This window comes from Rattus norvegicus, chromosome 4 (assembly GCF_036323735.1).
Source record: "Rattus norvegicus strain BN/NHsdMcwi chromosome 4, GRCr8, whole genome shotgun sequence".
NCBI classification, from domain to species: domain Eukaryota; kingdom Metazoa; phylum Chordata; class Mammalia; order Rodentia; family Muridae; genus Rattus; species Rattus norvegicus.
In genome coordinates this window covers 60,029,308-60,056,022 of record NC_086022.1, presented here as the reverse complement: position 1 = coordinate 60,056,022, position 26,715 = coordinate 60,029,308, and the positions used below count along the sequence as shown (strand labels likewise).

Here is a 26,715-nt window from a genome sequence, read left to right as displayed (position 1 = left end):
CATAGCCCAGCTCCTCTGTTTCCCTATTCTAGGTCCAAAAGTCCAGCATGGCCTCTTCAAGAAGGGCCCCTCAGCAGACTCCCCCAGGAGACACTGGAAGTCCACAAGCAGGAAGTACACTCATAGACAAAATGTTTGTCTTGTTCTTTTTTTTTTTTTTTTTTTTTTTTTGGTTCTTTTTTTTTTTTCAGAGCTGGGGACCGAACCCAGGGCCTTGCGCTTCCTAGGCAAGCGCTCTACCACTGAGCTAAATCCCCAACCCCTGTTTGTCTTGTTCTAATCACTCTCTCTCCGCCTTGCTCTCAGAGGAAGACTCTGAACATCGGCCTGCGAAGGGAAGATGAAGAGACGATTCCCCAGCAGGCACCAACACTGGAGCGGTCAAGGAGAGCTTCGGTAGTACAGAAATGCATAACTCTAGGGACCATGGAAAGAGAGCCCAAGTACCCAGACCAGACCGGGAGGGCCACTCTGCTGGGGGCACAGGCAGCCCCCCACTGGATGGGATGGCCTAGCCCTTGCCTTACTTGGTATGTCCTTAGAAAAGAGGGGCAAAGAAATGGCATCGGGGAGCACTCAGCTGGGAGGTTCAGCACCGCTCTCAGAAGGGCTGTGAGGAAAAGGCTTCTACTCTTCCCTCCTCCCCTCCTTCCGAGGACTGTGGAGGAAGAAGCCACTGTCTGAACTCACCCTCCCCACCGAAGGGCTGGCTCTCTGTGGCTCGAGCCCCTTGACTACCCTCACCTGGCTGCCTGCCCCCTCAGACTCCTCCCAGGTCAGGGAAATAAATGTGCTGCTGTTGGCCGGATGCACCATCAAGTGCCCTTTCTCTGGTTGTCCTTTTCCCAAGGAGCACTGCTCGGGCTACACTGGCTGGGCAGGCCAATCTCTGAGGTGTGAAGAAAAGGCTCCAGGGGAGAGCATTCTCCCTCAAAGACTGCTCTGGAGGCCAGCTAGGGCACCTGTGCGTGTCATGGTCAAGAGGTGCTGTAGGTTGGGACAGTCTCTCCCCACCTCCCCCGGCAGTAGCAGGGAAGGTGAGGAAGACACTATCCGGCTGCTCACAGTACTAAACGCACACACACAGCGTTGCTCTGAAGCATGCGGGTGAGTCAGAGCTGTGTTGGTACAGGCACCATACGGACCACATTTATGACTCGCCCAGCTGGTGCCGCCTCCATTCCAGCTTGCAACACTTGCAGGTAATTTCACCAGCGGGCTGCAATTCACACCTGGGTCTACGATCGCGGGCAACCTGTCAACACTCCGACGTGGCATGGTTGGACACATTTTCCAGGTGTCGCCAGGCAATTCAGCACATGGCAGATCAGCCTTCCCACGGCAGAGGACGACAAGCACGCAGCAGTCATAGCCGAAGGCTGTCCCCAGGACTTGGAGCTCTATCTGCTCTCAGCTCTCACTTGTTTACTTGTTTATTTGAAACAGGACTGTGTAGCCCAGGTTAGCCTTGAGCTCACTGTGAAGTCCAAGCTGTCTTTAAGCTCATGATCCCTCCTCCTAAGTGCTAGGAGGACAGGTACGTGCCACCAGGCCACACTTCATTTTCTTATCTTCTCTCTAAGCCAGCGAGCTCGTACCAGATTCTCCAGAGGTAAGGAATCCTCTCCAGATCCGTCGCCCCAAACATGCTTCCGTCTGACATGGCCGTTTGTATTCCTCCTGAGGTCCTCTTTGCATTGCTGACTTCAAGCAAGCTAATTAATTATTTTAGACACCACGATTAAATCGACACAGTGATTAATCTGATAATCCTTTTTATGAAATTACCTCGGAAACGCTAACTTTTCATCTTCTGAAACTCGCTGTGTAAATTACTTTGAAGATTACATTGTACCAGCTTTTGGCTCCGTAAATCTTAATGGCACTGTTTTGCCAAAAGCAATAAAAGCTGTCCTGGATTTATCAGGTCCATCAGGGAAGAGGCAGGCAGGCAGGAAATTGAAGGTGACTCACACTGCAAGTGTGTGTGTGTGTGGGGGGGGGGGGGTTGACTGAAGAAACTGTTGCAACTTGCCACGGTGGTCACACACACCCAAGGAGGTCGGTAGCAGAGGGGCAGGCAGAGCTCCAGTCACAGCTGCCAAGGCTCCCTGTCTGAGAGAAGAGACTACAGTTCTTACAGGTGGAGGCCTCTTGCCCCTTCCCCCACCCCCAGCATCTCCTCCCAGCGCACAGGGCCGGCTCTCACTCAGCACACAACCCAAGTTCTAAGCTCAGAGGGCAGGCCCATTGCTAATAAACCTGCAACAGCCCCCAGATCCCTAGGCATAAGGAGAGGCAGGAAGTACGCCTGGGCTGTTGCCTTCCTCTGCTATACCCAGTGGGCCTCAGGCTGACCGGAATCACTCCAGTCATACTTTAGATGTTATCAACCAGGATGATTCCTACAGCCTGTCTGCAGTGACCAAGCCTATCCAAGTGCAGCATCCCCTTCCTCTGCTAAAGCTTTTGCTTTTTTTCTACTGAGTAGTGACACACTGGATCCCTCTGTGGGCCTCACCGGAAGTGTGTTACCTCACTCTGCAGTTCTGCACCACAGGCCTCTATAGATTGCAGGACAGGTGGAGGATGCTACCTCCTAAACCTAGGCCCCCAACTATCTAGCCATCTGAAAGACTTTATTGAATACCTACTTTGTCCAGGCTCTAAGGGAGATGGGAGGAACAAAATAGAGTCAACTCCTGTCCTCCCGACGGTGGAACTAACAGGCAGGAAACTCTATGAACGTGAAGGGAGATGGGAAGCAGACAGAGCCGGTAGTGGGGTCAGGGCAAAGGCCTGGGAGTCTCCCTGGCAGCACACTAACATTGGCTCTTCCTCACTGAGACGACATTTGAATGGAGAACTGGAGATGGAGGACAAAGCCACATAAATGCAGGAGGACGAGCATTGCAGGTAGAGAGAGTCACTGGTGACAAGGCCCCAATGAGGCACACACCTCATTATCCAAAGAGCAACACCACGGCTGGACTAAAGGGAACATCACGGCGAGACACTAAGGTCAGGTAGCTTTGGAATCCCCACGCCATGGAAAGAGCTGAGGCGTGGCCTCTCTGGGCATCTTACAAGGAAACCGCATTGATTTGTTGCCTTGTTCCGGTCTCAGAGGTATCCCCCAGGCAGACCACATGCTTCCACTGGCTCAGGTGAAAAGGCTGCGGGGCTGGGGTTTCCAAAGCTTGGAAGCCTCAAGGCCAGGAGTCACCGTTTGGCCTGAAGAAACCAAGGCACCTCACAGATTCCACATCGTCCCTACCTCTACTGCTGCCTCTCTGGGGTTGGAAGAGGACCAGCCCGCAGCTTCTGTCTCTTTTCCCCTAGCCCAGCTACTCAGATGATAGCTACAGACAAGGCAAGTTGCTTCACCTCCCCCAAGCTTCCACAGAAGGAGTTTCTGAGGAAGCTGATAGAAACCCTGAAAAGCTTCTAGCCCTCTGTGCTCCTCAGAAAAGTCTCGATGTGTGGTAAGTATTTGGTCAGTGAGGACTTCAGTTGTCCTCTGGAGAGTGACAGGGCAGTCCTCCTTTAGGAGGTGGTGACCCACACCCATCATCCCATCCTGGAGTTATTCTTTCCTTCACAGGAAGGAGCTGGGCCAGTCTGGAGAAGAAAGGAAGCTGGAGCATCCTCTTAGCTCACCCATCAAGGAACTAACTGGCCAGGGGCTCTTTCAGACAGAACCCGTCTTTGGCCCTGGGTCTCATCCCGGTGGCTGCCTCTTAGCAGAGCGGCCACGGGAGCTTTTCTGGAATAGGATAGCAGGGTGTGAGGGTCTAAGCGTGTGCCCTGAGAGCTCTGGCACCTGTTTGATACTTCTCGGATTGATGGTGGATTTTCTGGAATGAATCCAGCCCCTGGAGTTAAGTACATCTGCCACCTCACTTGAGGGTGCCAGGCTCCTCACCTCCCCTGTTCCAGGCCCACATCACCTTCCAGAATGTCCACCATCACGAACATGGCTAGGGTCTTTCCTCCCTGTTGCTTTTCCAGTGAGGCCTCTTTTCCCCCTAAAGTCATACAAGCACTTCCGAGAGAGCCATATCGACCGCCCTCTAGGTTGCCATGGAAACAGAGCTTTCTTTCCTCCCTCCTGTTTACCTTGGTCAGGGGACTGCGGCAGAAAGCAGCCTGTCGCAGGAGGAGAAGGGAAGGCGGGGGAGAGCAGGAGGGGGAATCAGCTCGCCTTAAACCAGATCATTCCGGTTTGGAGTGGCTCTCCCCCGCAGCCCCGGGCCCCTCTTGCAGAACAGCACTGCTGTATCACATAGGGGCTGTGGAGGAAGGGAGGATCCTCACCCAGTGAAGCTTTAGTGGAGAAGGTCCTAGCCCCCTGGTACCCCTGTGCTAATTCCATGTGGACCTGTCTCCCTCAAGGCCAGAGTTTGGTGTCCAGGGCATCCTCTGGAGGTGCTGCCGCAGGGTGACTGCTGTGCTCAGGTTGTCCTCCACCCCAGGATAAAGAGATGGGAGCTGAAGGCCATGCCTTGCTCTGTGTATGTACTCTTGAGTACCCTGGCCAAAGCGGTCTCACCCTGTTTACCAAGAGGTTTGTTGTCATAGCCTCGAACTTAAAATCTCCCAACTAACGCCTTAGAGAGCGAACTCCGATTATATATCAGTGCCTTTCGAGCACTGCCTCTCCTAACTTTCCACGTTTCCCCCTGCAGTTCTTCTGGCTTCTATCATCGGCTTCCTCCCTTTCCAGAAGGCGCCAGAAGGTGGGTGCTGTCCCTAAAACGCTTTCTAGCTCTGTCTGCTGCTCTGAGACTTCAGCTAACTGGCTCTGTCCTCAGTACCTGGTTATTGTCCTCAAACTGGTTTGCTGGGTAGAAGCCCTGCCCCCGGGTGCTATCTGCCTGAATACAAGGTTGTGCCCCGTGGCATCCCAGCCAGTTGCGTATCCACTAGATGCATAGTTAGCCTGGGCACCGGCCGCTGCCAGCCACGGTGCCCACGACCAGGCCCTGCGCTGCCCGCCAGGGGGCGGCAGAGAAACCACCCTGGGCGGCTTCTCTGTGAAGCACGAGGCCATCTTACATTCGGAAAATCCTGGCCTGAACACTGGGAATTTTGCCGCGACAAGTGACTGGCGGTGGCACCTGGGGGACCTGGCGCTGGCTTCAAGCGTGTCCCAGCCACAGGCTTCATCGTGCAGCACTGCGGCTCCGCGGAGCCCAGCCAACCTGGGGAAGGGTCCGATTCTTTAATTTAAGCTCTTCGCGCACCCAGAGGCGCAGGAAGGGTGAGAGTTCTTAACAAGGATACCCTTCCTTTGACATTGAGAGAGCTGGTAACCAACCCCCTTGGCAACAACACTTCGGTGGACCTTGGCCTGTCCTCCTATGAAGGCTAAGTAAGACGTCAAGCTTCTGTTCCAACACAATGTTTTTGTTTGGTTTCTGGTTTTGTTTTAAGAAGCCTTGGCTGGCCTGGAACTCAGTGTATAGACCAGGCTGGCCTCAAACTCACAGATCCACCTGCACTGCCGGGATGAAAATCAAGTGCACCATCGGGCCGGCTCCAGCACAAATTAACTAGGCAGAAAGTGGAGGGAGTAAGACTGGACTGCCGCATGTGGCATACGGCTCTGCTATTCTGGAGGAAGAAAGGCTGGGGGTTGGCCTTGTAGTCGTGGAAACCAGGTGGACAGGCGGACAACTGGGCGCAGCCGCCATGTTCAACATTCCAGAGGGCCTCATCTGCGTGGCAGGCAGTGCAGGGTGAGCAAGGAGCAGATGCAGACATCTTGAACCCTGATCTGAGTGAATTCCGGAAGTAAATAAGGGATTCAGTCACAGGGCTCTGATTAAATTTGTTCTCTTACAAGGGGGTGGGAGAAACTTTGGAAATTGGTAAAGACTCGGATTCTTGGTAGCTTTAGTGAGACGGTTCAAAAAAGATAAACTGATCTGCCTGCCCCTTCTGGGGTGACACACACTGACACCCGATATATTTCACAGATGCCATTGCTGTGAGGATCCTGGCTTTGTGTGGGGTACTAAAAATAGTAAGTGACCCAAGTGTGCAGCTGTCTCTGTCCTCCCTTCACCAGCCCAAGAGCTGTGCTCCTGCCTGCCCGGCTGCTGTGGGAGCTGAGAGCTCACTTCTGTATGTGAGGCTATGAGCTCCGAACCTTGGTGAAGCAGAATGGCTAATGTGCAGGGTCTCCTGGGCATGGAAGGTCCCCTCCACCTCTATTCACTCAGCTAAGGAGGTAGAAAAAAAAGTGGTACAATAATGTTCTTGCTTGGTATTATGAAGGGACAAGATAGTGAGGAATAAGCTTCAGGCAACACAAAAACAAAACAAAACCAAAAAACCACACACTTACAACAACAGATTTTTGTTTTTTAAACACACCTCCTTCCCCTTCATTTTTCCCTCTCTAGAACTGGCTCTTAAAAGATTCCCCAAATGCCACTTAGGCTGCATGTGAACGAGGGAGGAATTTAACAGCTGTACCCTTCAAATCACTCCAACTACAGACTCCATGAGAAAAGACATATTCACACCATCTAAAAAAGCAAAACAAAACAAAACAGGTTGTTTGGTTTTTGTTTTGTAAGGAGAAGGAGATGCCATTGGTCCAGCCCAGGGCACCCATGTCACATGCTAGGCAGGTTTCCTACCACCTTGCTATATATCCCCAGCCTCCACTCTAGTCTCAATGCCACAGAACTGAGTAGTCTAGGTCATGATGGCTTGTCTGTCTGTCTGTCTGTCTGTCTGTTTTGGATACTGTCCTTTTCGTCTCTAATTAGAATGCTGTCTAGTGGCTGTGTCAATCTGCGGCCTCCGCACTGTAGAGAGCATCAGTGACTAACACCCTTGCAGTAGTCTAAGTACTTTCTACAGTCATTTAATTCTCACAGTGGGGTGTCAGGAGACACCATTAATCCCACTTGAGGAGAATGACTCTAGCGCCATTTTCTCTTACTTCAGTGGTTCTCAAGGGAGGGAAGGGACGAGTCTGCTTGATCAGACTGTCATCCTCACATCAAGGTGATAAGGACAAGCAATGGTCAGTGTTCATTCTGGCCATGGCTCTCCAGTTCTCTGCTGGACAATTAGGAACAAGGAGGAGAGTGAGCAGCTGTGAGACGGAGTCCCCAAATCCTTAAACCAGCTCACCCAGAACTGAGATTTGTTAAAATAACATGTTTTATTTTCAAAATATTTAAAATAACAGTAACAAAAAATACCTAGAACTGAGTTTTGGGGATTCGGACCCCAAATTTTTCATTTTTAATAAATACGTATTTTTCTTTTTTGAATGATTGCTACATGTGTGCAGAAGATAACCTCAGGTGCATCTCGCCTTCTACCTTTGTGTGCGTTTAGGTGGCCACTTGCACAGGGAGGCTTTTCCCACGGAGGCATTGTGATAGCTCTCCATGTGTAGAGCGGCTTACCCGCTTGCTCTGCAGCTGGCTTCGTTCTTCCTCCTCCTCTGTCCACGCCAGTACGACAACGTGAGCATGCCACAGTGTGGCGCTCGCCTAGTCTACATAGCTGACACCAAACACAGCGGGACGGACATTTGGAGAATTAGATTAAGGAGTGGTAGCCACCCTAGGCCAGTCAGAGTTTACGCCTTTGGCAAGCATCCTACTCACCAAAGGCTACATTCCCAAGGTCCCTCATAGCTAGTCCACTTCCTCTGACTCATGAATAAACCACGCCCAAGGGAAAGGGAGTTCTAGAGAGGAGGCGTGCTTCTGAGAGAACCAACCCTGTTCCAATCCCACATCTTCCTAAAACTGCCAATCTCTGGCTGAAGCCCTCCCTGTGTGACTGTTTATATCTAAATACATTTAAATCAAGTTCCAGATTCTTATTCTGTCACCATAACCACTGTTGGAGTGTCCAATGGCCCATGTGGCTGGTAGCCGCCACCCTAGTGGTCAGTGCAAGTAGAGAGCACATCCTTTCACTAAACAAGGCTTTTTTTTTTTTTTTTTCCATTTTTATTTATGAGTACACTGTAGCTGTCTTCAAACACACCAGAAGAGGGCATCCTGTTACAGATGGTTGTGAGCCACCATGTGGTTGCTGGGAATTGAACTCAGGACCTTTGGAAGAGCAGTCAGTGCTCTTAACCGATGAGCCATCTCTCCAGCCCCTAAACAAGGCTTTCTGACTTGGCTGAGAGCAGAGTGGAGACCGCAGTGGTGCAGCCTAATTACACTAGGTAACATGGTGTGCTGTTCACCTCTAATAGCGCTGTAATAGTTTTCTGATAAACTAGAATCATGGATCCAGAGGAACAAAAATCATGAATATCAGCTGAGATACTGCAGCCCCTCCCCTCCCACTAGGCCTAGCCAAGGAACCCAGTCCGAGTTTTTCTCAGGGACTGAGGAGACTGAGGGATGGCTTGGTAGTCAAAAAAAAAAAAAAAAAAAAAGCACATGGGGCACTTGGGGAGTTCAGTTCTCAGCACTCATGCCAGTTGGCCTACAAACCCCTTAGAATTCCAGCTTGGGAATTGGCCTCTCCTCATTGTTTAGGGATAGGGTCTCCATGTAGCCCTATAGCCATCCTGGGGATTGGTTATCTATCTATCTATCTACTTACCGACCTACCTACCTACCTACCTACCTACCTACCTACCTACCTATCTATCATCTATAGTCAGGGTTTCTATGTAGCCCTAGCAGTCCTAGAACTCAGTATGTAGCCCAGGCTGGAATGGCCAGGATTAAAGGTGTGCACTACTATTATTCTTTCTTTTCTTAAAGTCTTTTTCAAAGCTCTTGCAGGTCAAAAGTATGAATGTCAAAGAGATTGACTTATTCTTTAGGAGGAAAATAAGGCAAAGGCAGGAAGACTGCTCTGCACAGGACATCTATGTACTGTCTATATGGTGGACAAGCGAGCCTGTACCTTTTCTCCTCCTTGTAGACTTTCATCATCACAGTAAAGAGCTGTCCTTATAAAAAGTCAATGGAATGTGTCCAATTCTAGAAGGCAAGCCTTAAAGTACTTGATGTGGATAGAGTGTCCCTGTCTACTCTGGACTAACAGAGTTAAGATATATTGCTGGGAGAAAGGCCACAAGATGAAGCAGGGCTCAGAACTGTGGTTTAATCCCCCCCAGAGAATTGCAGGACAGGACTCTGCTCCAATGACGGCCTTTTCTTTGGATTGTGAAGTCCCATGACTGCTCACAGGGTTCACACAGCCCTCATGCTTCCCTGTAGCTGTTCTTCACCACTCAGGGAAGTCTGACGCCACACAGACTGCTCAGCAGTGAGGGGCCTCCCCACAGTCGCTCCCTTGCTGAGAGCCGAGTTCTAAAGGCAGGGCTACTGTGAGTCCAGGAGTTCCAGGTGAGCAGAGAGGGGCGGGAGGAGGGCAGTGGAGGGCATGAACAATGTCCAGTGACCGAGGTAGGACTGGTGTATATGTCAAACAGGAGAGAACTCACACATGTGGAGAAATTACTGCAAACTGCAGACAATCACGGCAACTTGGACCGAATAGATTTAGAGATTTATTGATCAGATTGTTTTAGAAAACCAATAGCGAACACTGACAAGGTAAATAAGTACAGATGGAACATTTCAGGGTAGATTTACTTGCTCATAGGAAACCAGGGGAGGTGGAAAAGCTGTCCTGATCACATGGCATGCACACCAGACTGCAAAAGGACATCCACACTGTGTAACAGGACTGTGGCAAGTAGCTTTAAAGTAAGGCGAGCACTGTGTATGGCCTCGAATACCTGCAGGAAGAGCGGAGCCTGGCCCAGCCTCATAGCAGCTCCAAAGGGAGGCTGTCCTTTCCTGCCCATCCCTACAGCCTCCGCAGGGAGAAGCCTGCACTCTCCCTACCCCAGTCAGTGTGCTTCCTGCTGCCTCCTTTGTATTCCTGCTGTGTAACTAGCACAACAGCAATTAAACTACTTAGTGAAATCGGCCTCTGACTCGCTCTGTGCAGGCTAAGCGGGCCTTTAAAAAACTTCCCAAATGTTTTAAAAAAGGTTAGCAACATGGAAAGAACACCAAGAAGATGGTGCTACCATCGAAGCACAACTCGGAACGTCTGTTTTTGACACCAGACAAGGGGAGAGATTTTTTTCTTCCAAATCTCACAAACTCAGACAGGTGATAACATATGGAGGTCCCAGAACCCCACCGTGCCTGCTTCTGGCCCTGCCAAAGCTTCCAGAGTTCTAAGGTACCTGGGGATCAATAGAATTTACACCTGTGGTAGCCAGCTCTTCAAAAGCCTAGCTGTAACAATGAACCCTCCCTCATTCACCCTGAAGCCCAACACCAGGAAACAAGAAAGAACAAAAGGGAAAATGGCTTTTGTGCTATGCCAGAGTGTTGGTGGGAGGGCCACTCTCTAAACATCACTAAGAACACAGAAAACCAAACTGCTTTTACAGGAGACAAAACCAACACAGTCCAAGAGGACAGAGCACCCTTGCTGCGCACCAGGACATCAGACTGCAGGTAACTCCAAAGAAGAAACAGAAAAGCAAGCTTTGCCAGGAGCCAGGAAATGTGCTCAGATGGTGGGGTTTCTGTGTGTGTCTAAGAGTTTTCTCTGGTCAGGAGGCAGCAGAGAACTCAGCGGCAGACCATGCTTCAGGTTCCCACTTGTGCTCGTTCTCCTAAGCTAACTGGGACCCTGGCCTGGTGGCCGGCTGCTGGCCCTCCTTTGAGCCTCTTTTCCTTTGCTGTCAACTAGTCCCGTGAAAGGGGGGTGTTTGTGGAAGAGGAATAGGAAGGGAAAAGATATGCAAATCAATTGTTTGACAGAGAAGTTGAAACACTGATTATCTATGGAATTCGATTGTGTGTGCTTTCACCTTGCTACTGTGGATAACGAAAGATCAGTCATACTTTTAATCTAGAAATGTTAATATTTCCATTATATATATATAATTTTTAAATCTCGCTCTGTACTGGACACGAATGCTATAAAGCAAGCTTTTATATCAAGTCATTAGGCCCTGAAAGATGACTTCTGCCAGTGGAAAGAAAGGGTTGTGTTTGCCCTGAAAAGCAGGTGAAGTTTCAACCTATTACATACTGGTTTGCACTTTTCTGTAAAGTGGAAAATACCTTAGAGTAAAGAAGGCATCATTTAATAAGGTATTACATTCCCAGATAAATTAGCGTATGTGGGGGGAAACTGTATTAATATTAGGTTTTAACTCTCCACCTGGGCAACACTGTCAAGTGGACTTCCTTACTCCTGGGCAACACATGCAAACAGGAGATAGTACAGGGATGGGGAAGCCCTCACCTCTAACAAACTGAGGAACAGTAAGTTGTTTTATAACTAGAGTAAGAAAACATGGACCTGAAATAAACCCAGCTTTACCAAGAAGTTGGCTTGTGATCACATTAGAAATTCTTGGCATAACTTTAAGGCAGTAAGCTGACTTGCCCAAGATAGGTACAAACGTAGTGTCTCTGCTTTACGGCCATCTGTCCACATTGTCTTTACAGACCACGTGCTTCTACGTGTTGCACTTCCATTTCCAGGACTGCGGAAAGATGGCAGAGGAGCAGCGGGCACCACAACCTTCCCACACCAGGTGATGCCATCGGGAATCCAAGTGCTGCTTATAGAGAAACCAAAATGCTGGTGACTCTTAGAGAGGATCCAGCCCCCTTCCTTGAAGTCCTTCTCCACAGTCATTTGGCGTCCAGAGTGTGTGCGTGTACGTGTGCGTGTGCATGTGAGTGGCTGCGGCTTAGCTGCTCCCTGCCTGGCTTCCACTGTGTTCTAGTCAAAGACACTTCAGACCAAACCAGACTGCTAAGGTACAAGAGGTCATGCTGGCCTCTGACATCTATCTCAAAGAGACTGCCTTCAAAGGGCTTAACAAGGATGCCAACAAGTGTGGCTTCAATCAGCCCCTCTCACCACTTTCTGGTGTAACAGGACCAGAGACCTCTTTGTATTCCAAGGACCATGGGCACAGAGGCTGAACATTGTCTTTGGACCCTATATAAACCAATGACAAAAATCCATCTGTCATCCAAGAAAACAAGGCCTTTTAGTTTAGGATACATGTCCACCGCGTGTACAGGAGACCTGGCCCAGAGTCACACAGTTCTGAGCACACAAAGGCGCTCAGGCTGACTTGCTCTGTCAAAGGGTCCTATGAGGAGCACACCTATGGGTGGCAGGAAGTAGAATCGTACCACCAGGGGGTGGTAAGGTCTGGGGATGGGACCCCCAGAAGAGCAGCTCCTCAGGGGTAAGTGCTTCTCTCAGGATCGCAGAGCAAAGGCTCCACTAACTCAACCCACATGGATGGAGCATACGGCCTGGTGGGAGCAGAAGTCAAGAGACCTCCCTAGGATGGCACTCCAGGCAAGAACGTTTTTTTACTGCAACTCAAAGGTGACTTTAAATTCATACAAAGTAAAGAGATCTCCTCTGGGCTAAAAGAAGAAGAATGGTAAAGCTAGGTGGAAAAGAGGCACTTAAAGGAAAAATATGTTTGAAATCTCCTGCAAGCCTCCTCTGGAAGGAGCCTACAGCAGGGTCTGGCTGCACCCTCCCTCCTGCAGGCCTCCAGCATCCTGACTGCACCTATGGACACCCACAGGCTTACACAAGTCACTTGAAGACAAAAGGAGTAAAAACGTAGGTTACTTTTCTCTCCAGAACAGACAAAACAAAGCCAAGAACTAAAATCTCTCACCAACAAAAGCAAGTCACCCTGTCTCACCCCTTCCTCCTGCTGGGCTTTCCGATGATACTTGCTTCTTGAGGAAGGATATGCTGCGCCTTTTCCCTTAAGACCTTTTTTCTGGTTACTAGGCAATTACAGCATCGCGTGCACTGAAGCAGACAGCAAAGTTCAGGAGGGAATCAAGAACCAACTGCTTAAGAAAATGCAAGAACGTGGTCCAGAGATTTAAACAGAAACAAGCTTACAGAGAAACCGCTGCTATGCTAGCAAGGCCCATCACCCCAAGCAGAAGCGAAGATAGTGAGTCCGAAGGGTGCGGGTGCTGTGCCCTACTCTACTGCCCTTCGACATTTACACTGAGAATCTACAGCCCCCATGAAGAGGTCAAAGACATACTTAAAGCCATTAATAAGCGCAGGGGAAGTTCAAAACTGCCTACAAAGAACTTGATGCCAGATACACTTAATTTGAAAGACAATAACAGAGGGTGATGGTGACAGATACACTAAATACTGGCAGGCCAATGCTAACCACTGGAGCATCACAAGATTGAAGGGATCACAAATCAGACGTCGTCTGAACTGCCTGCTTTCGTCAAGGTCAGGCATCTTTAATCTTTACACCAAGTCACGAAGCACCAGAGTCTGGCACTCAGCACATCTCAGAAACACTAAGAACAACCTGCAGGACTACCAAGACTAGTGTTCTCGTTCTATCCCAGACTACCAGCTGTTGTTGCTGGCTTTTTAAGCTTTGTGTTTGTTGATGATATTTTAATCTGTAGTGTTAGTTGACATGGTCAATATGTTCAAATTAAAAAAAAGGCAACGATTCATCTCTCTTGATTCTTAACATTACGGGACTTTCGGGTGTTCCCTCAATCCCATGAGAAAGAGGAAATGCAGAAGTTTGAGGTGCATTATGGGGGCAGGAGGGAGGGGAGCAGAGAAGAAAGCACATGAGAGAGTGAGATGTCCACAGACTTAAACCCATTCACAAAAAGGCATCTGATGTATTTTCTGAATAAGGCCTTGATCAGGGTAACCAATCCTCTTTGTAGCACATTCTACACTGCCCATAAATAAAGGAGTCTCTTTAAATTAACATTTCCAGTATCAATGAACAGTCCAGAAATCCTCATTTCAAACGCTCGATGAGTTCCTGTGTGAGTCCAAGGTGCAGAAGCTGTGTTCGGGAAAGGTTTGCTAGGTTGGGGAAGGCCGCGAGCAGCTTCTCCCATGCCAGTTCCAGCAGGCTAGGTACCACCAGCCAGATCTTAAACAGCGATCCAGTCCGTTTGTTTTCGTGGATGTTCACCACTCCTCCGTGGATATACATGCAGCCGGCCTAGGAACAAATGGCAGTTAGAAGACAGAGTCAAACGCCAGAGAAATAGTAACCATGGCAGAGACTCAGCAAAGGAAAGGGAACAGCCTAGATCTAACTGAGGCGAGAAGGAACAAAACAATTCCACAGGCTGGAGATACAAACCAGGTGTGACTGCCAGGCCTGGGCTCAACACAGCCCCACAGACACTATCTGAACTATTCTGTCTCACTATCTGAACCTATGCAGAAGCCAAGTCCACTTATATAATGAGTAGGTTACTAAAGAAACAATAGGACTTTGGTGGGTTTTTTGGTTTTGATAAAAGGTTTTATGAACTGCTGAGTTGGAACTGGACTTTTTTAAGTTCAAAGGACATGGCCAGCTCAGTCTCCTGAGTGGTGGGATTACCATGGCCAATTCTACAGTTTTGTTTTATAATTTTCTTCTATTGTATTTTTGTTTGGTTGGGTTTTTTTTATTTGTTTTGTTTTGTTGAGACAGGGTTTCTCTGTGTAGCCCTGGCTATCCTGGAACTCGCTCTGTAGATCAGGCTAGCCTCAAACTTACAGAGATCCACCTGCCTCTGCCTCTTGAGTGCTGGGCTTAAAGGTGTGCATGTGTTTTAACTTCAAGTACAAAGAACTTTTTATTAACAATTAAATTTAGAGTATACTGATTATCTAAAGTACCAAATGCTGGTTATACTACAAAGATGAAAACCAGGTTTCTGTATATTCTCAATAATATGGTAACAAAGGGTAACATCATTCTGCTCTCTCTCTCTCTCTCTCTCTCTCTCTCTCTCTCTCTTTTTTTTTTTCTTTTCTTTTTTTTAGAGCTGGGGACCGAACCCAGGGCCTTGGCAAGCGCTCTACCACTGAGCCAAATCCCCAACCCCCATTCTGCTCTCTTATATATTACATTGCTTTTTTAAACTTAGATGTGACCGTACTTCCTTCTCCTTTCACACATGTGGTTGCTACCAGCAACTTTTCCTGGCTAGTCTTCCTCACCCTACAACTTCCTAAGATCAGCACAAGAACAAACTCACAGGTGTGACAGCTGCACAGTGAAAGTAAACGGGCTCTGGCATGGTGGCGGGGAGCTTCACCCACTGAAAAGTCTGAAGATTCAGCTTCCAGATGTCTCCCAGGATCACTTCTCCATTATAGCCACCACAAATGAAGACATCTGTCATGAAAGGAGAAAGCCAACAGCACACAAAGGAAATGAGTTGCAGCTACAGCATGTCTTATGGGAGTGCATGGTTAGCTGACAGGTGGACCGTGCCTCATCACAACTGGGACATTTTGCTGGGATGAAGGATGCCAGCCTCTAAGGCAGCTTCACATCAAGGTTCTCAAATTCAAGTATTTCTAGGTTACAGACACAGAAAGTGAGTGGACAGAGACATGAGGCACTGGAAATAAATAAACTGGAGTCAGGGAAAGCTCGTGCGCTGAAGGAGGGTGGCTGTGCAGCACCAAGAAATGCACTGGAGGGAGCAGGCCAGCCACTTCTTCCCAACTTCCAAGAGAAGCTAAAAATCCCACTAGTCAAGAAAATACTAATCGAAAACAAAACACAGCTACAGACCAGTTTCCAAACTCTTGCCTGGAAAGAGCATGCGTTTTTTCCTCCCACAGACACATATGCTCCGTATGGACATTTTACCTATGGAGAAATGCTCGCTGCAACATGCAATCTGGGCCACAAAACAGGTTCTTCCTGGCCATCTTCAGCCATAATAGCAAAAACTTATTTGATCTGTATAGCTGGGAGTTGGTTAGTTCATACGCCTGATCGATTTGTAGTAAAGGCCATGTGACCTTTTAAAGGCCCAGAAGTTCCAACTATATAAAGTGTGACTTCCAGAAAGCAAATGAATAAATGGCTAACTCGAGTTGGGACCATGTTTAATCCAATGCTTAATTAAACTATAAAACACAGCAGAAAGTTTTTTGGCTAGGATGCAAGAAAAACTTTAGCATTGCTGTGTCCTCAGAGGCAAAGCAGAGCAGCACTGCTCGCTATAAACCTATCCAAAAGCATGAGCCTAAGTTTAAAAGGCCCTGTGTGCATATAAAATGGCAGACAAATGCTACCTAAATCTGAACTAGAATGTCAAAGGCTCGGCTGTCAATTCTGCATATACCCCTTCCCAGGAGTGGGGAGGAGGGTGGGTATGCTCAATCATAAAAACAAATAAATGTCCAGTAAATTAAAAGCCATTAGCCAAAAATTCATTATCATACTTAGATACAGTAGCCTCTACTTTCTGAAATCACACCAAGCCTTTGCTACAGGAGGCCCAAAGAATGAACTCAGAGTCCTGACATCAGACAGAGAACAGAATAAAGTTCATGGTATAATAAATACTCTGAGAGTTATTACAATTTTAGTATGGTGTGCACCAAGGTCTTACTGCATAAGCACCCACACTGCTACAATCACAAATCATGCTCGGGGAGCCAGTGGTATAATAAAACTTTATCTCTCATCAACTTCAGAGTTTTTTTAACTGAAAAAGCCCAGACACAAAACTAGTTTATATTCTGAAAACTTCCAAGAGGCAAAATTCTCTAGAGTTTCCTTTAAGTTTAAATCATAAAAAGTAGGTGCTGTCCAAAATTATTCACCCCCTTTGAAGAGCTAATTAGGAAACCAGTCATTCTCAACAGCTATAATTACAGAAATGAATCAAACTTCATTTAGACTCCATACCATTTTTTATTTGAACACAACTGTGACATCGTCGGGCTGCAGGAAAACCTGTCAAACACATAAATACAGAAATTCAATTATGCACAGAAAACAATAGATTTTCTCACTGTGTGTGACTGTGTGTCTCTGTATACCACGTGTGTGCCTCAGAGAGACCACATCACTTGCAGGGTTTTGAACTACCTGACAATGGGTCTAAACTCGGGTCCTCTGGAAAGCAGTAAGTGCTTCAGCCAAGACCCCTCTCCAGCCCTTAGGCCCCCATTCCTTATTTCACATGTGCTTTTTCAATTTGTGGCGCGTAACCCAATGATCCTTGTCGAAACCTTTCTGCTCAGTCTCTGAGGGAGAACAACAACTGAGCAGAAGAATGTAAGTAGCTTCTAATGCCAGCTTTAGAAATACTTTATGTGGGGTTGGGGATTTAGCTCAGTGGTAGAGTGCTTGCCTAGCAAGCGCAAGGCCCTGGGTTCGGTCCCCAGCTCCGAAAAAAAGAAAAAAAAATACTTTATTGTCATGCCATTTAAGAAAACCACCCTACACCCCCAAAATATAATATTTTATATAATAATAATAATAATAATAATAATAATAATAAATATACAAGTATAAAATATAGTTGTAAAGACATGAATCATTACTTTTAATTTACCTATTTTTTCATGAGGTTTTGTTGCGATCTCCTCCCATGCATTTGTTTCAAGGTTATATGCGTGGATCTTGGAAGAACAAAAGAATACATGTACAGGTAAATAACTGTAATCTTAGGTACCATGAAAACAGATTTTCTAAAAGTAAACTTTAGGAAAAGTGAGAAAAGGGCTAGACTAAGGAGAGATGCACACGCCTCTTAGTGGTCTGTGCTGTCCTACTGTGTGCTGTCCTAGACCTTTCACATTTTCACATGTCCACAGTGAGTGAGAAACATCCTTGTAATAGAAAGAAGAAAGACAGCCCAGGAAAGGTTTCAGACTAAGGCTCAGCAGAACTCTTACAGGTTCAAGGCAGGCCCAGAGCTCCTCTGCCGCCTGACCTAGACCTCTCTGGGATTTCTAACTGACTTGAAATGCCCTGGGGAGGGATGACTAAGAAGAGTCCTAAGGAGCTATCTCTGGAGTCAGTGGTGTGGAGTCCTGACAGGGATGTTACATTCCCAGAAGCCTGCTCCATCTCTAACTACAATCCAATCTTCAGCCACAGCCCCACCCACCACACGTTCCTCAAGCCTTTTCAGCATGTGACGAATGTGAGTATCCTGCAAAGCCTCTCAGGAGCTCTGAGTCCAACCTTCTGTTACAGAGAACGAATACTGAGCACAAAACAAGGGTTGAAGCTGCTCCAAAATTCAAGTGCCCAACAGAATCATCTTCATTAGTATGATATATGCCTGTCTATTCATCTCCCAGTACCTTTCATTTCTTTAAGAAACAAAATAGTACCTTGTTTAAGGAATAGGCTGTCCAGGAAGTGCCTCCTCCCAAGATGTAAATCCTCTGCCCATCATGAGCAATTTCATGTCTGTACCTGAAAGTACCAAATAAAATACTTCTAGGTGAAAACGACCTTCCTAAGGTTTAGCTGTGAGGCTTTTATTAACTAAATATACACCATTATTTATGGTGACAAATGATTAGAAATGACCTAAGTGTTAACCAACAGTGAATTAGTTAATGAGTTACAGAATATGCACAAATGCACTAACAATCAGAAAGGACTAAAGGATGGCTAATCCATTCAGAAGTTCATCTCACACCATTACCTGGAAAACAAATGAGCTCTAAACAGGCTTCAGGCAGGTTTTAAACTCCCAGATATGCAAACACACGAGTGAGAGCTTGTCCAATCTCGACTGGTAATCTTAGCTATCTCTAAGTTTTGTTTTATCTCTTTCTTTAACTGCTGACATGTACTTTCTAGATTGTCTATAATCTTCCTGTCATAAGTCTGTAAAAGGAGGAACTAGCTCTAATAAGCGATCTACCTGTATTTAATTAAACCTACACTATGAGTTAAGATATTTGACAGAAATTGTGTGTGCAGAATGCTGAGTGAAACACCTACTAGAACTTTTTTTTTGGTTCTTTTTTTCGGAGCTGGGGACCGAACCCAGGGCCTTGCGCTTCCTAGGTACCTACTAGAACTTTTATCTAGGCAGCTGAGCTACAAATGAAACTTTCTCCCAAAGTGAAAGGCTCTGTGTGCTATTCTGGATTGTCAATTTGAGTATATCTGGGATTATTTAAAACTCAAGTGGCTAAATATACCTGTGAGGGCTTTTTTCTTAAAGCATTTGAGGTAAAAAGATGCACTTTCAATCCAGCTCTTTTGAGGAAGGAGATCCACCTTAAATCTGGGCCATTCCTTCTGGTGACAACCTATATAAAGGACACGTACAGACGAAGGAAGCTTGCTCTCACTGGCAAGTCCATTCCTTCTCTGACACTCAGCTTACTTCTTCAGGATTCCGGTGTATACTGAAAACCAAGTGAGACATCCAGCCTGTGGACTTAACAACTACTGGATTCTTGGGCCTGGCATTGGCAGATAGCCATTGTTAGACTGTTTATAATTTATAAGCCTGTGTGTGTGTGTGTGTGTGTGTGTGTGTGTGTGTGTGTGTTCATTTTATAAATTCTATTCTTCTAAAGACCCCTGACTAGTACAGATTTTCTTTGAATTGGAATTTCTTTTTTAAAAAGATATATTTGATGTATAGGTGTGTCGTCTGCATGTACTCTGCACACCAGAGGAGAGAACTGAATCCATAGGACTATAGTTACCGATGGTTGTGGGCTGCCATATGGGTGCTGAGAATTGAACTTAAGACCTCTGGAAGCTCTGGAAGCCATGTTAACCACTGAACCATCGCCCAGCCCTTTAGAATTGGAATTCTTTTTTGAGGGATGGGGTTGTGGGTGGGAGTGAGAGACACACACACAGTGATTTGAGACAGAGTTTCTCTATGTAGCCCAGGCTGTCCTGGAACTCACTCTGCAGACCAGGCTGGCCTCAAACTCCGAGATATCTACCTGCCTTTGTCTCCTGAGTACTGGGATAAAAGGCATGTGCCACCACCTCCCGGCTCAGAATTGGAATTCTTTTTTTTTTTTATTTTTTTTTTTCGGAGCTGGGGACCGTACCCAGGGCCTTGCGCTTCCTAGGTAAGCGCTCTACCACTGAGCTAAATCCCCAGCCCCTAGAATTGGAATTCTTAATCCTCCTGTTTCAGCCTCCCAGTGGCAATAATGTGAAAATGTTTGTCTTTCCCTGAAAGGCTTAGTGCTCACAGCATAAATTACATCCAAAGAATTGCATAAACAACCACATCCCAAATCCCCCCCCCCCCAAATAACTCCTACAAGGACACTGGAGTAGAGCAAATACAGACATGCTGTTTAAGGCAACAAGAGACACCCAATTAGTCTGTAGAGAGGGAATGCACTCGTCCAGTCAATACTCACTGACCCTCATTATGATTTTAGGGGTAACTTATTGTTGGTTTCTTTCAAATATTACTAACCTCGTACTACTGAAAGACTAAAAGGTACAACAGAAATAATATATTAAAAATGCTACACTTAGAGGAAAACACTCTCTTCTCATCAGCAGACCTTTCTTCCCTACTAGTCTGGATCCAGTGCAGTTAGCTACTTTCCTTTCATGTTGCTAAGGCTCTGAAGAGGTCAGATCTCAGCGAGAGGCCAGTGCTGTCCCCACACCTCACCTCTCCTCCGGCAGGTCACAGGACAGGTTGTTTGGTTTGAGCTGTGTCCACACCATGGTGTTGAGATCTAACTTGTGCAGGTCTGTGCTATAGATGTAGCCAGTTGTTCCCCCAAAGACGTAAAGGGACCCATTGATGAGGGCCATTGCCTGTGGAAGGGAGTAAGAACGCTCCTTAGTACTTAGCACAGAACTTAAACTCAGCAGATGCCCCAAACTGCGTCATATCAAATTCTCTTCTCTTTGCTTTTTCCTAGGTTTGCTTGTTGTTTTTTTCTTTTTTTTTTTTGTTTGTTTATTTTTCAAGACAGGATTTCTCTGTGTAGCTCTGGCTGTCCTGGAACTCGCTCTATAGATCATGCTGGCCATGAATTCAGAGATCCATCTGCCTCTGACCTGCCTGACCTCTTCTTCAGCCTTTAAGATATATGAATCTTGGGTTAGAAACATGTCTCAGTAGTCGGAGAGTTTCCTGCTCTCCCAGAGAACTGGAGTCAGTTCCCAGCACCCATTTGGGCAGCTCATAACCACCTGTGACCTTAGTTCCCCAGGCACCTCTGCACATACACATTGCATAAACAAAAAGAAAACATCAGGATTGAGGCAATGGCTCAGCTCTTAGGGCCTATTGCTCTTCCAGAGGACCTGAGTTCAGTTTCCAGCACCCACATGGTGGTTCACAACTGTAACTCCAGTTCTTCTGATCTTCATGGGAATTACGCACAGATGTATTACGCGCGCGCGCGCGCACACACACACAGACACACACACAGAGAAAATAAATCTAAAAATAAAATAAAGTGTCAAATTGACTCAGTGCGATAGTGTTCACTTATAATCCTAGTACTCAGGAGGCTGAGGCAAGATCACAAGTCTGAGGTTAGATTAGGGGCTCTATAGTGAGTTCCAGGCCAAACTGAGCTACAAAGTAAGACCTTGTCTCAATAAAACAAAACAAACAAGCAAGAAGACAAAACAATACCAAAGAAAACATAAACAAACAAACAAAAACCACATCAAAATCTCAAAAAGTTAAAGGTTAAAAGGCTGGCAAGATGACCCCTGTGGGCTAAAAGTGTCGGCCATGCAAGCCTGACACCTGAGCTCATCTCTACACTCCACAGTGAAGGGGACAACCAACTTGAAAATGTTGTCTTCTGACCCATACTTGTGGGCTGTGCGGCATCTGTGCACACACACACATACACACGTACGTGTACACACACACACACACACACACACACACACACACACACGCAGAAATAATGAAAATTCAGACCCTACAGCCAGGTAACATATGCCTATAATCCCAACTCTCATGAAGTTGATATTAAGAAGCTGGGACCAGCAACACCTGAGTCCTTGTCCACGAAGGAATGAAGAAATGACTAAAGCATTCTATAGACCTTGGAGGTTGTGTCTGACTGTGCCAGCTCTACCTAGAAAGGAATCTGTTGATGACTCTCAATGACGGAAGCTGAGCTAGCGACATCCTAGAAGTAGGAAGCGCAGAGCTGGCATTTCCCACCAGACTTCTCTTCCAAGCACCTACTCTGAAGCCCTGCCTCGGCTACTTCTCCATGCCTGAGTGGCTCCCGAGGTGGGACAGAGAGGGATCTAGAGCATGTCCCTTTCAAAGTTAGAGCTCAGAAGTATTTAATCACTCCTGTGCCAGACAGCTGAGCCACATGCCAAACAGTGCCTGATGTAAGTGTATCCACTGGTCTCAGAGTCTGTTATAGGGCAGCCCACTGTCTTTCTGGAGAGATCTTTATAAACCAAAGGTTAAACTGACTTACACACAGTCTCTACATGTTTAAGTTCAAACTCAAGTTCAGTCTCTTCTTAGGAGAAACAGTTCTTCAGAGAATTCTATCATCAGACCAGACTCAGACCACGATAAAGCTCCATTTACTCTAAGGTTTGGTGTAGTTAAAGAAACTTCCACAGATCTAGCTCCTACTTCACGCTGGATTAGAAGTAAGTAACAGTCCTGGGAAGATGGCTTGCTGGGTAACTTGCTGCTGTGCAAGCACAAGGACCCCAGTTCAGTTCCCAGCACCTCTTGAAACAACAAACACAACAAGCCAGGAGTGGTGAAGATGAACTTGTACAAGCAGTGCTGGCGAGGCGAGGTCAGGTGGCAGACCCTGGAGCTCACCAGCCAGGCAGTCAGCCTCAGCAGCAAGCCCCAGACGCCAGAGAGACACCGGCTCAAAAAAAAAGGTGGACAGCTCCTCAGGAACGATACCTGAGGCCGTCCTTTAGCCTGCACACGGAACAACAAAAGCCAACACCCAGGAAAGAATGGTGACAATAAGAGGGGCAATGGTAAGATTCACAAATTATACTTTCATACCAGAAGCGTGAAATGCCCCATCAAGTTCTATCTCCACTAAAACTGCAGCTGCACTGTTTTTTGACACTGCTGCTAGAGTATAAAAACATGAAGCAAATGCATCAACGTTAACCTGCCAGTCAGTACCTGTCCGTATATCCGACTGGGTCTCTTCCCACGACAGCTGAGTAAGGCCCATCTCTTGTACTTCACATTGCAGACGTGGACATCATTGCCGTTGCTCTCCCCAAATGGGATGCCTGTGCCTCCAAAGACAAGCAGGTTGTTTCCATGCAGCACAACTGAGAGAAGAGGAAGAGGAACATGTTCTGCTTGTGCACTGCTTCCTGTAGTGAGCTGCCCACGATCCCAAACCACTGACTGCAGTGTGCTGTCCATGCATCCAGACCACTGACTGCAGTGTGCTGCCCTCCGACCCAGAGCACTGACTGCAGTGTGCTGCCCTCCGACCCAGAGCACTGACTGCAGTGTGCTGTCCATGCATCCAGACCACCTGAGCAGCTCACGCATGTTTACTTTAATGATCTTATTAAGATCACACATATCCAACTGTAAGATTTTGCAAAAGAAATGGCTTACTTCACACTGTATGGATTATCTCACACGGCTCACTGCTAGATATATGATAAACAGCCAAGATGCACTAAATAAAATAACGTGCATAGCAATGTCAAGTTTACGAACTACAGAATACCACTGTTGTTCAAGACAGCTCGAATACACAGCACACCAGAGGAAAATGACCATTTTTGTCTTAGAAAAGACCCCACAGGACTAGAATAGGGGATTAAGGGATCATTCTCTGTCAGAGGAGTGATCTTTATACATTTTAAATTGTAGTTTCTGCCAGTTTAATCCTCTACCCGATAAAAAGAAACACCAATATCCTGCCGGCAGTTTTGGTATTTGCTCTTTATCTTTTCTGTTTGTTGCATTGTGTACAATCCTCCCTGTCTTCTTCCCTCCCTCCCTCTTTCCCTCTGCCTCTCTCATTTCCGTAGCTCTCCAACTTCCCATCGTCTTTTAACTCATACAGTGCAGTAGTTAACAGTCTATATATACTACAGCGCCGCCAAGAGTTGGATTTAATTCTAGTGGGACTTTTGGAGAAAACTAGTTAACCTCCCTAACGAATTGTAAATATTATTTTCTTCTCTCTTTCATTGTTACTTTCCTCTCTCTCCTGTCTCCCTCTCTGTGCTAAGTCTGCATCCAGAGCTTGGTGCACTCCACCATTAAGCAATGATCCAACCTCCACTTTTAGAAATGATAAACAGAAACAGAAGTAACAAATGTTTGTTTTTTAATTCCTCTGTTTATTTGTTTTCAGGAGATATAAGGCTAGTCTCAAATTCATTGCAATCCTTCTGTCTCAGCCTTCCAAGTGCTGGGATTATAGGTATGCACACCATATTGGCAAAAAGAGTTTAAATAGCTTAATGAGGGTTTCCTAAAAAGAGCTGGGATTCAATCCCAAGCAGCCTGGCTTCAGAGCATGAACCCTTAGCCATTTATTCTCAGAGTCCCTCTGAAACCTTGGGTTCCATCACTGTAGAAACTTATATCACAATGATGCTGTAAGGAAGTGAAGTCCTTCATTTAATAGCTATTAATTACTATAGCTGCAACTCCAGTTTTTCATTTGACTACATTTTTCCTAGGATATATGTAATACTTTATACTGAACCCCGAGATATCGTTAACCTCCCTTTACAGGTAAATAGTTAAAAACTCATCTGGCAATCCAATATTACAGTTAGATTCAAACCTGGAACTCAGAGATTCAGAGTCATTACACTATATTATCAGCACAGTGAAATACCTACTCAGTGACAACACTTACCATGTTACAATAGTGTACATTATTAAGAAGGGACAAGTGACACTGAACCTGCCACTTCAGATAGTTCACAAAGTCAAAAGTTCAAAACTGCTGGCACTTACGTGACATAGATGCCAATTCCCGGGGCATGTAGCCATCTGTGCCCATCTGGTGCCACACGCCTGTTGCAAAATGATACCTCCAAAGCTCCCTGAAGAGAGGATAGTCTTCGTTATCTGGCCCTCCCGATTCATCATAGTCTGGGTTATACCCTCCAAACACATAGAGATTGGTGTTATCTGCCACACAACGGTGTCCACTGCGGGCTGGGGGAGGTCTGTGGCCTAAAGAAGAAGAGGATGGTTTTCCAAAAGTGGCCCACAGTTGAAGAACATAAACAAAATTAGTAACAATCATTTGAACTTCAAAAGGGAGTCAGGGAGGGATTCCTAACACACGTGTCTGTCACTCACCTAGGTACTTTATGCATTACACAGACTACTCAAGATTTTTAGGGAGTTAGTCTCCACTTTTAGTCATATGATTTTCAAATTTCGAAGAGTAAAAGATTCTTCCCAGGAGAGGTGACACAGCATGATAAACTCAAGGAAATGACTGACGATGTGGAATTCAGAGAAGAAAGAGAGGCCTAGAATTTCAGAGGCTAAGAGGTCAAATTTCTTACTCTTTAGGTGAGAACACAGGCAAGCTAGGTTAAACTGTGACTATTGGAGAAAGCAATCACAAACATGAATGAGTCATGTCTAAGTAAACACATACATGTAAGTATACACTTAAAAAGAAAACTGGCTGTCATGTGCTCAGAGCAAAATTAATTCTTTGAATACCATTCCAAAACTTTTCAAAGAAGATCCTGCATTTATCCCAAAGAACATCTTATATTCTGTTTAAAGTTATCACTAAGAAAAGCTATTTATGAAAAAAAGGTTTAAACTCAAAATGGTCAAAAATAAAAAACTGTAGGTAAGACCTGTCTTCTGAAATACTCCATGATATTGGTAAAGACAATATTTTCTGGATAGGACCCCAGGACTCTTCCCCACACCCCCTCCCCAAAAAAGGGCAAAGTTTGGTGAACAGGAAGGAAGCAAATTATAGATTTTAAATATTTTTCCCTATGAGAGCTGGAATCAAACCTGTCTTGTGCATGGTTGGCAAGCATTCTGTCCTGAGCTACAGCCATAGACTCTTTCTCAAGTTTCAACTACACCAAACAGCCAGGCCTGTGACACAAGCCTGTAATCAAAATTACTCAGGAAGCTGAGGTAGGAGAACCATAATTTCAGTGCCTGACTGAGCTCAGAGCATAAGTTCAAAAACAGCCTAGGCAATTTGAGGACATAGCTCAAGTCAGTAGAGTTGCCAAGCATGTTTAAGGCCCTTGGTTAAATACCTAGTATACAGTAAGTAAATGACTAAATTATATACATTAATTCATTTAAATAATTTTGAGGTCCTTTTAAAGGAAAAAATCCACTACTTTATATTTCTATTATCCTTACAACCTCTTATACCAGTCTACATAAGCCCTTGAACAGTTACAGAACCAAACAGCTAAAATGCCATATGGACTAAGATGACTCTACACTCGTTACTACCCTAGAGATATCTGTTTTCATGTGCTACTGACAACAATATAATGTTCACTAGTACTTAGGGACACTGTTAGACGCCTAATAAATATGTTTTAAATTAGCATTTATTACCAAACTTGTGTGTCTTTTCAATCAAAAGCCCACTTTATAGGGTAAATTTGGAACAAGAGTTAAAATGCTATGTACAGAACTAAAATAACTGAAAAACAAAGCAACAATGTATCTTTTAGTCATTCTGGCCCCTGTCAGGCCTGTGTACAAATCACTACAGCTCTTTAAGGCCTGAATGAAGCAGCTCAGAGCCTTCTGATGCTAACTCCTTCCTTCACTTACTCACTAGGGCTGCCAGCCTCACTGCCCAGCTGCTCTTAAATGTTCACTGGCTTACAGGTCTCTTTCCAGGTGGAGAAGAGCTATTTGAGAAATAAATGTAGGTGCACCCACTTTTCTGTAA

At 46.1% G+C, this 26,715-nt stretch overlaps 1 protein-coding gene and 2 long non-coding RNA genes across 6 annotated transcripts in view; 1 reads left to right on the top strand and 2 right to left on the bottom strand.

The window, feature by feature from the left end:
* Window positions 1-1,758: 1,758 nt before the first annotated feature.
* On the bottom strand, window positions 1,759-4,179 carry LOC108350685 (uncharacterized). Of its 2 annotated transcripts, none has more exons than XR_005503501.2 (2): window positions 3,951-4,179; window positions 1,759-2,115 (listed from the first exon to the last, which is right to left on the bottom strand). It is a non-coding gene; the product is annotated as an uncharacterized LOC108350685 (long non-coding RNA). The 2 variants fall into 2 exon arrangements; XR_005503502.2 differs by having other exon boundaries at window positions 1,759-2,111.
* LOC134486570 (uncharacterized) lies at window positions 4,125-9,792 on the top strand. Of its 2 annotated transcripts, none has more exons than XR_010065774.1 (2): window positions 4,125-4,514; window positions 4,689-9,792. It is a non-coding gene; the product is annotated as an uncharacterized LOC134486570 (long non-coding RNA). The 2 variants fall into 2 exon arrangements; XR_010065773.1 differs by having other exon boundaries at window positions 4,437-4,567.
* Window positions 9,505-26,715, bottom strand: part of Klhdc10 (kelch domain containing 10) — a 57,809-nt gene continuing 40,598 nt past the window's right edge. Inside the window, exons 3-10 of one of the 2 annotated variants that reach the window (XM_006236201.5) lie at window positions 24,768-24,989; window positions 22,950-23,104; window positions 20,466-20,614; window positions 18,181-18,265; window positions 17,394-17,460; window positions 16,742-16,789; window positions 15,069-15,208; window positions 9,505-14,035 (exon numbers count right to left, since the gene is read on the bottom strand). In XM_006236201.5, the coding sequence (XP_006236263.1) occupies window positions 13,826-14,035; window positions 15,069-15,208; window positions 16,742-16,789; window positions 17,394-17,460; window positions 18,181-18,265; window positions 20,466-20,614; window positions 22,950-23,104; window positions 24,768-24,989 (1,076 nt within the window). In that variant the 3' untranslated portion in view covers window positions 9,505-13,825. The remainder of the gene's footprint in view (window positions 14,036-15,068; window positions 15,209-16,741; window positions 16,790-17,393; window positions 17,461-18,180; window positions 18,266-20,465; window positions 20,615-22,949; window positions 23,105-24,767; window positions 24,990-26,715) is intronic. The other variant, NM_001017456.1, reaches the window with a different exon arrangement.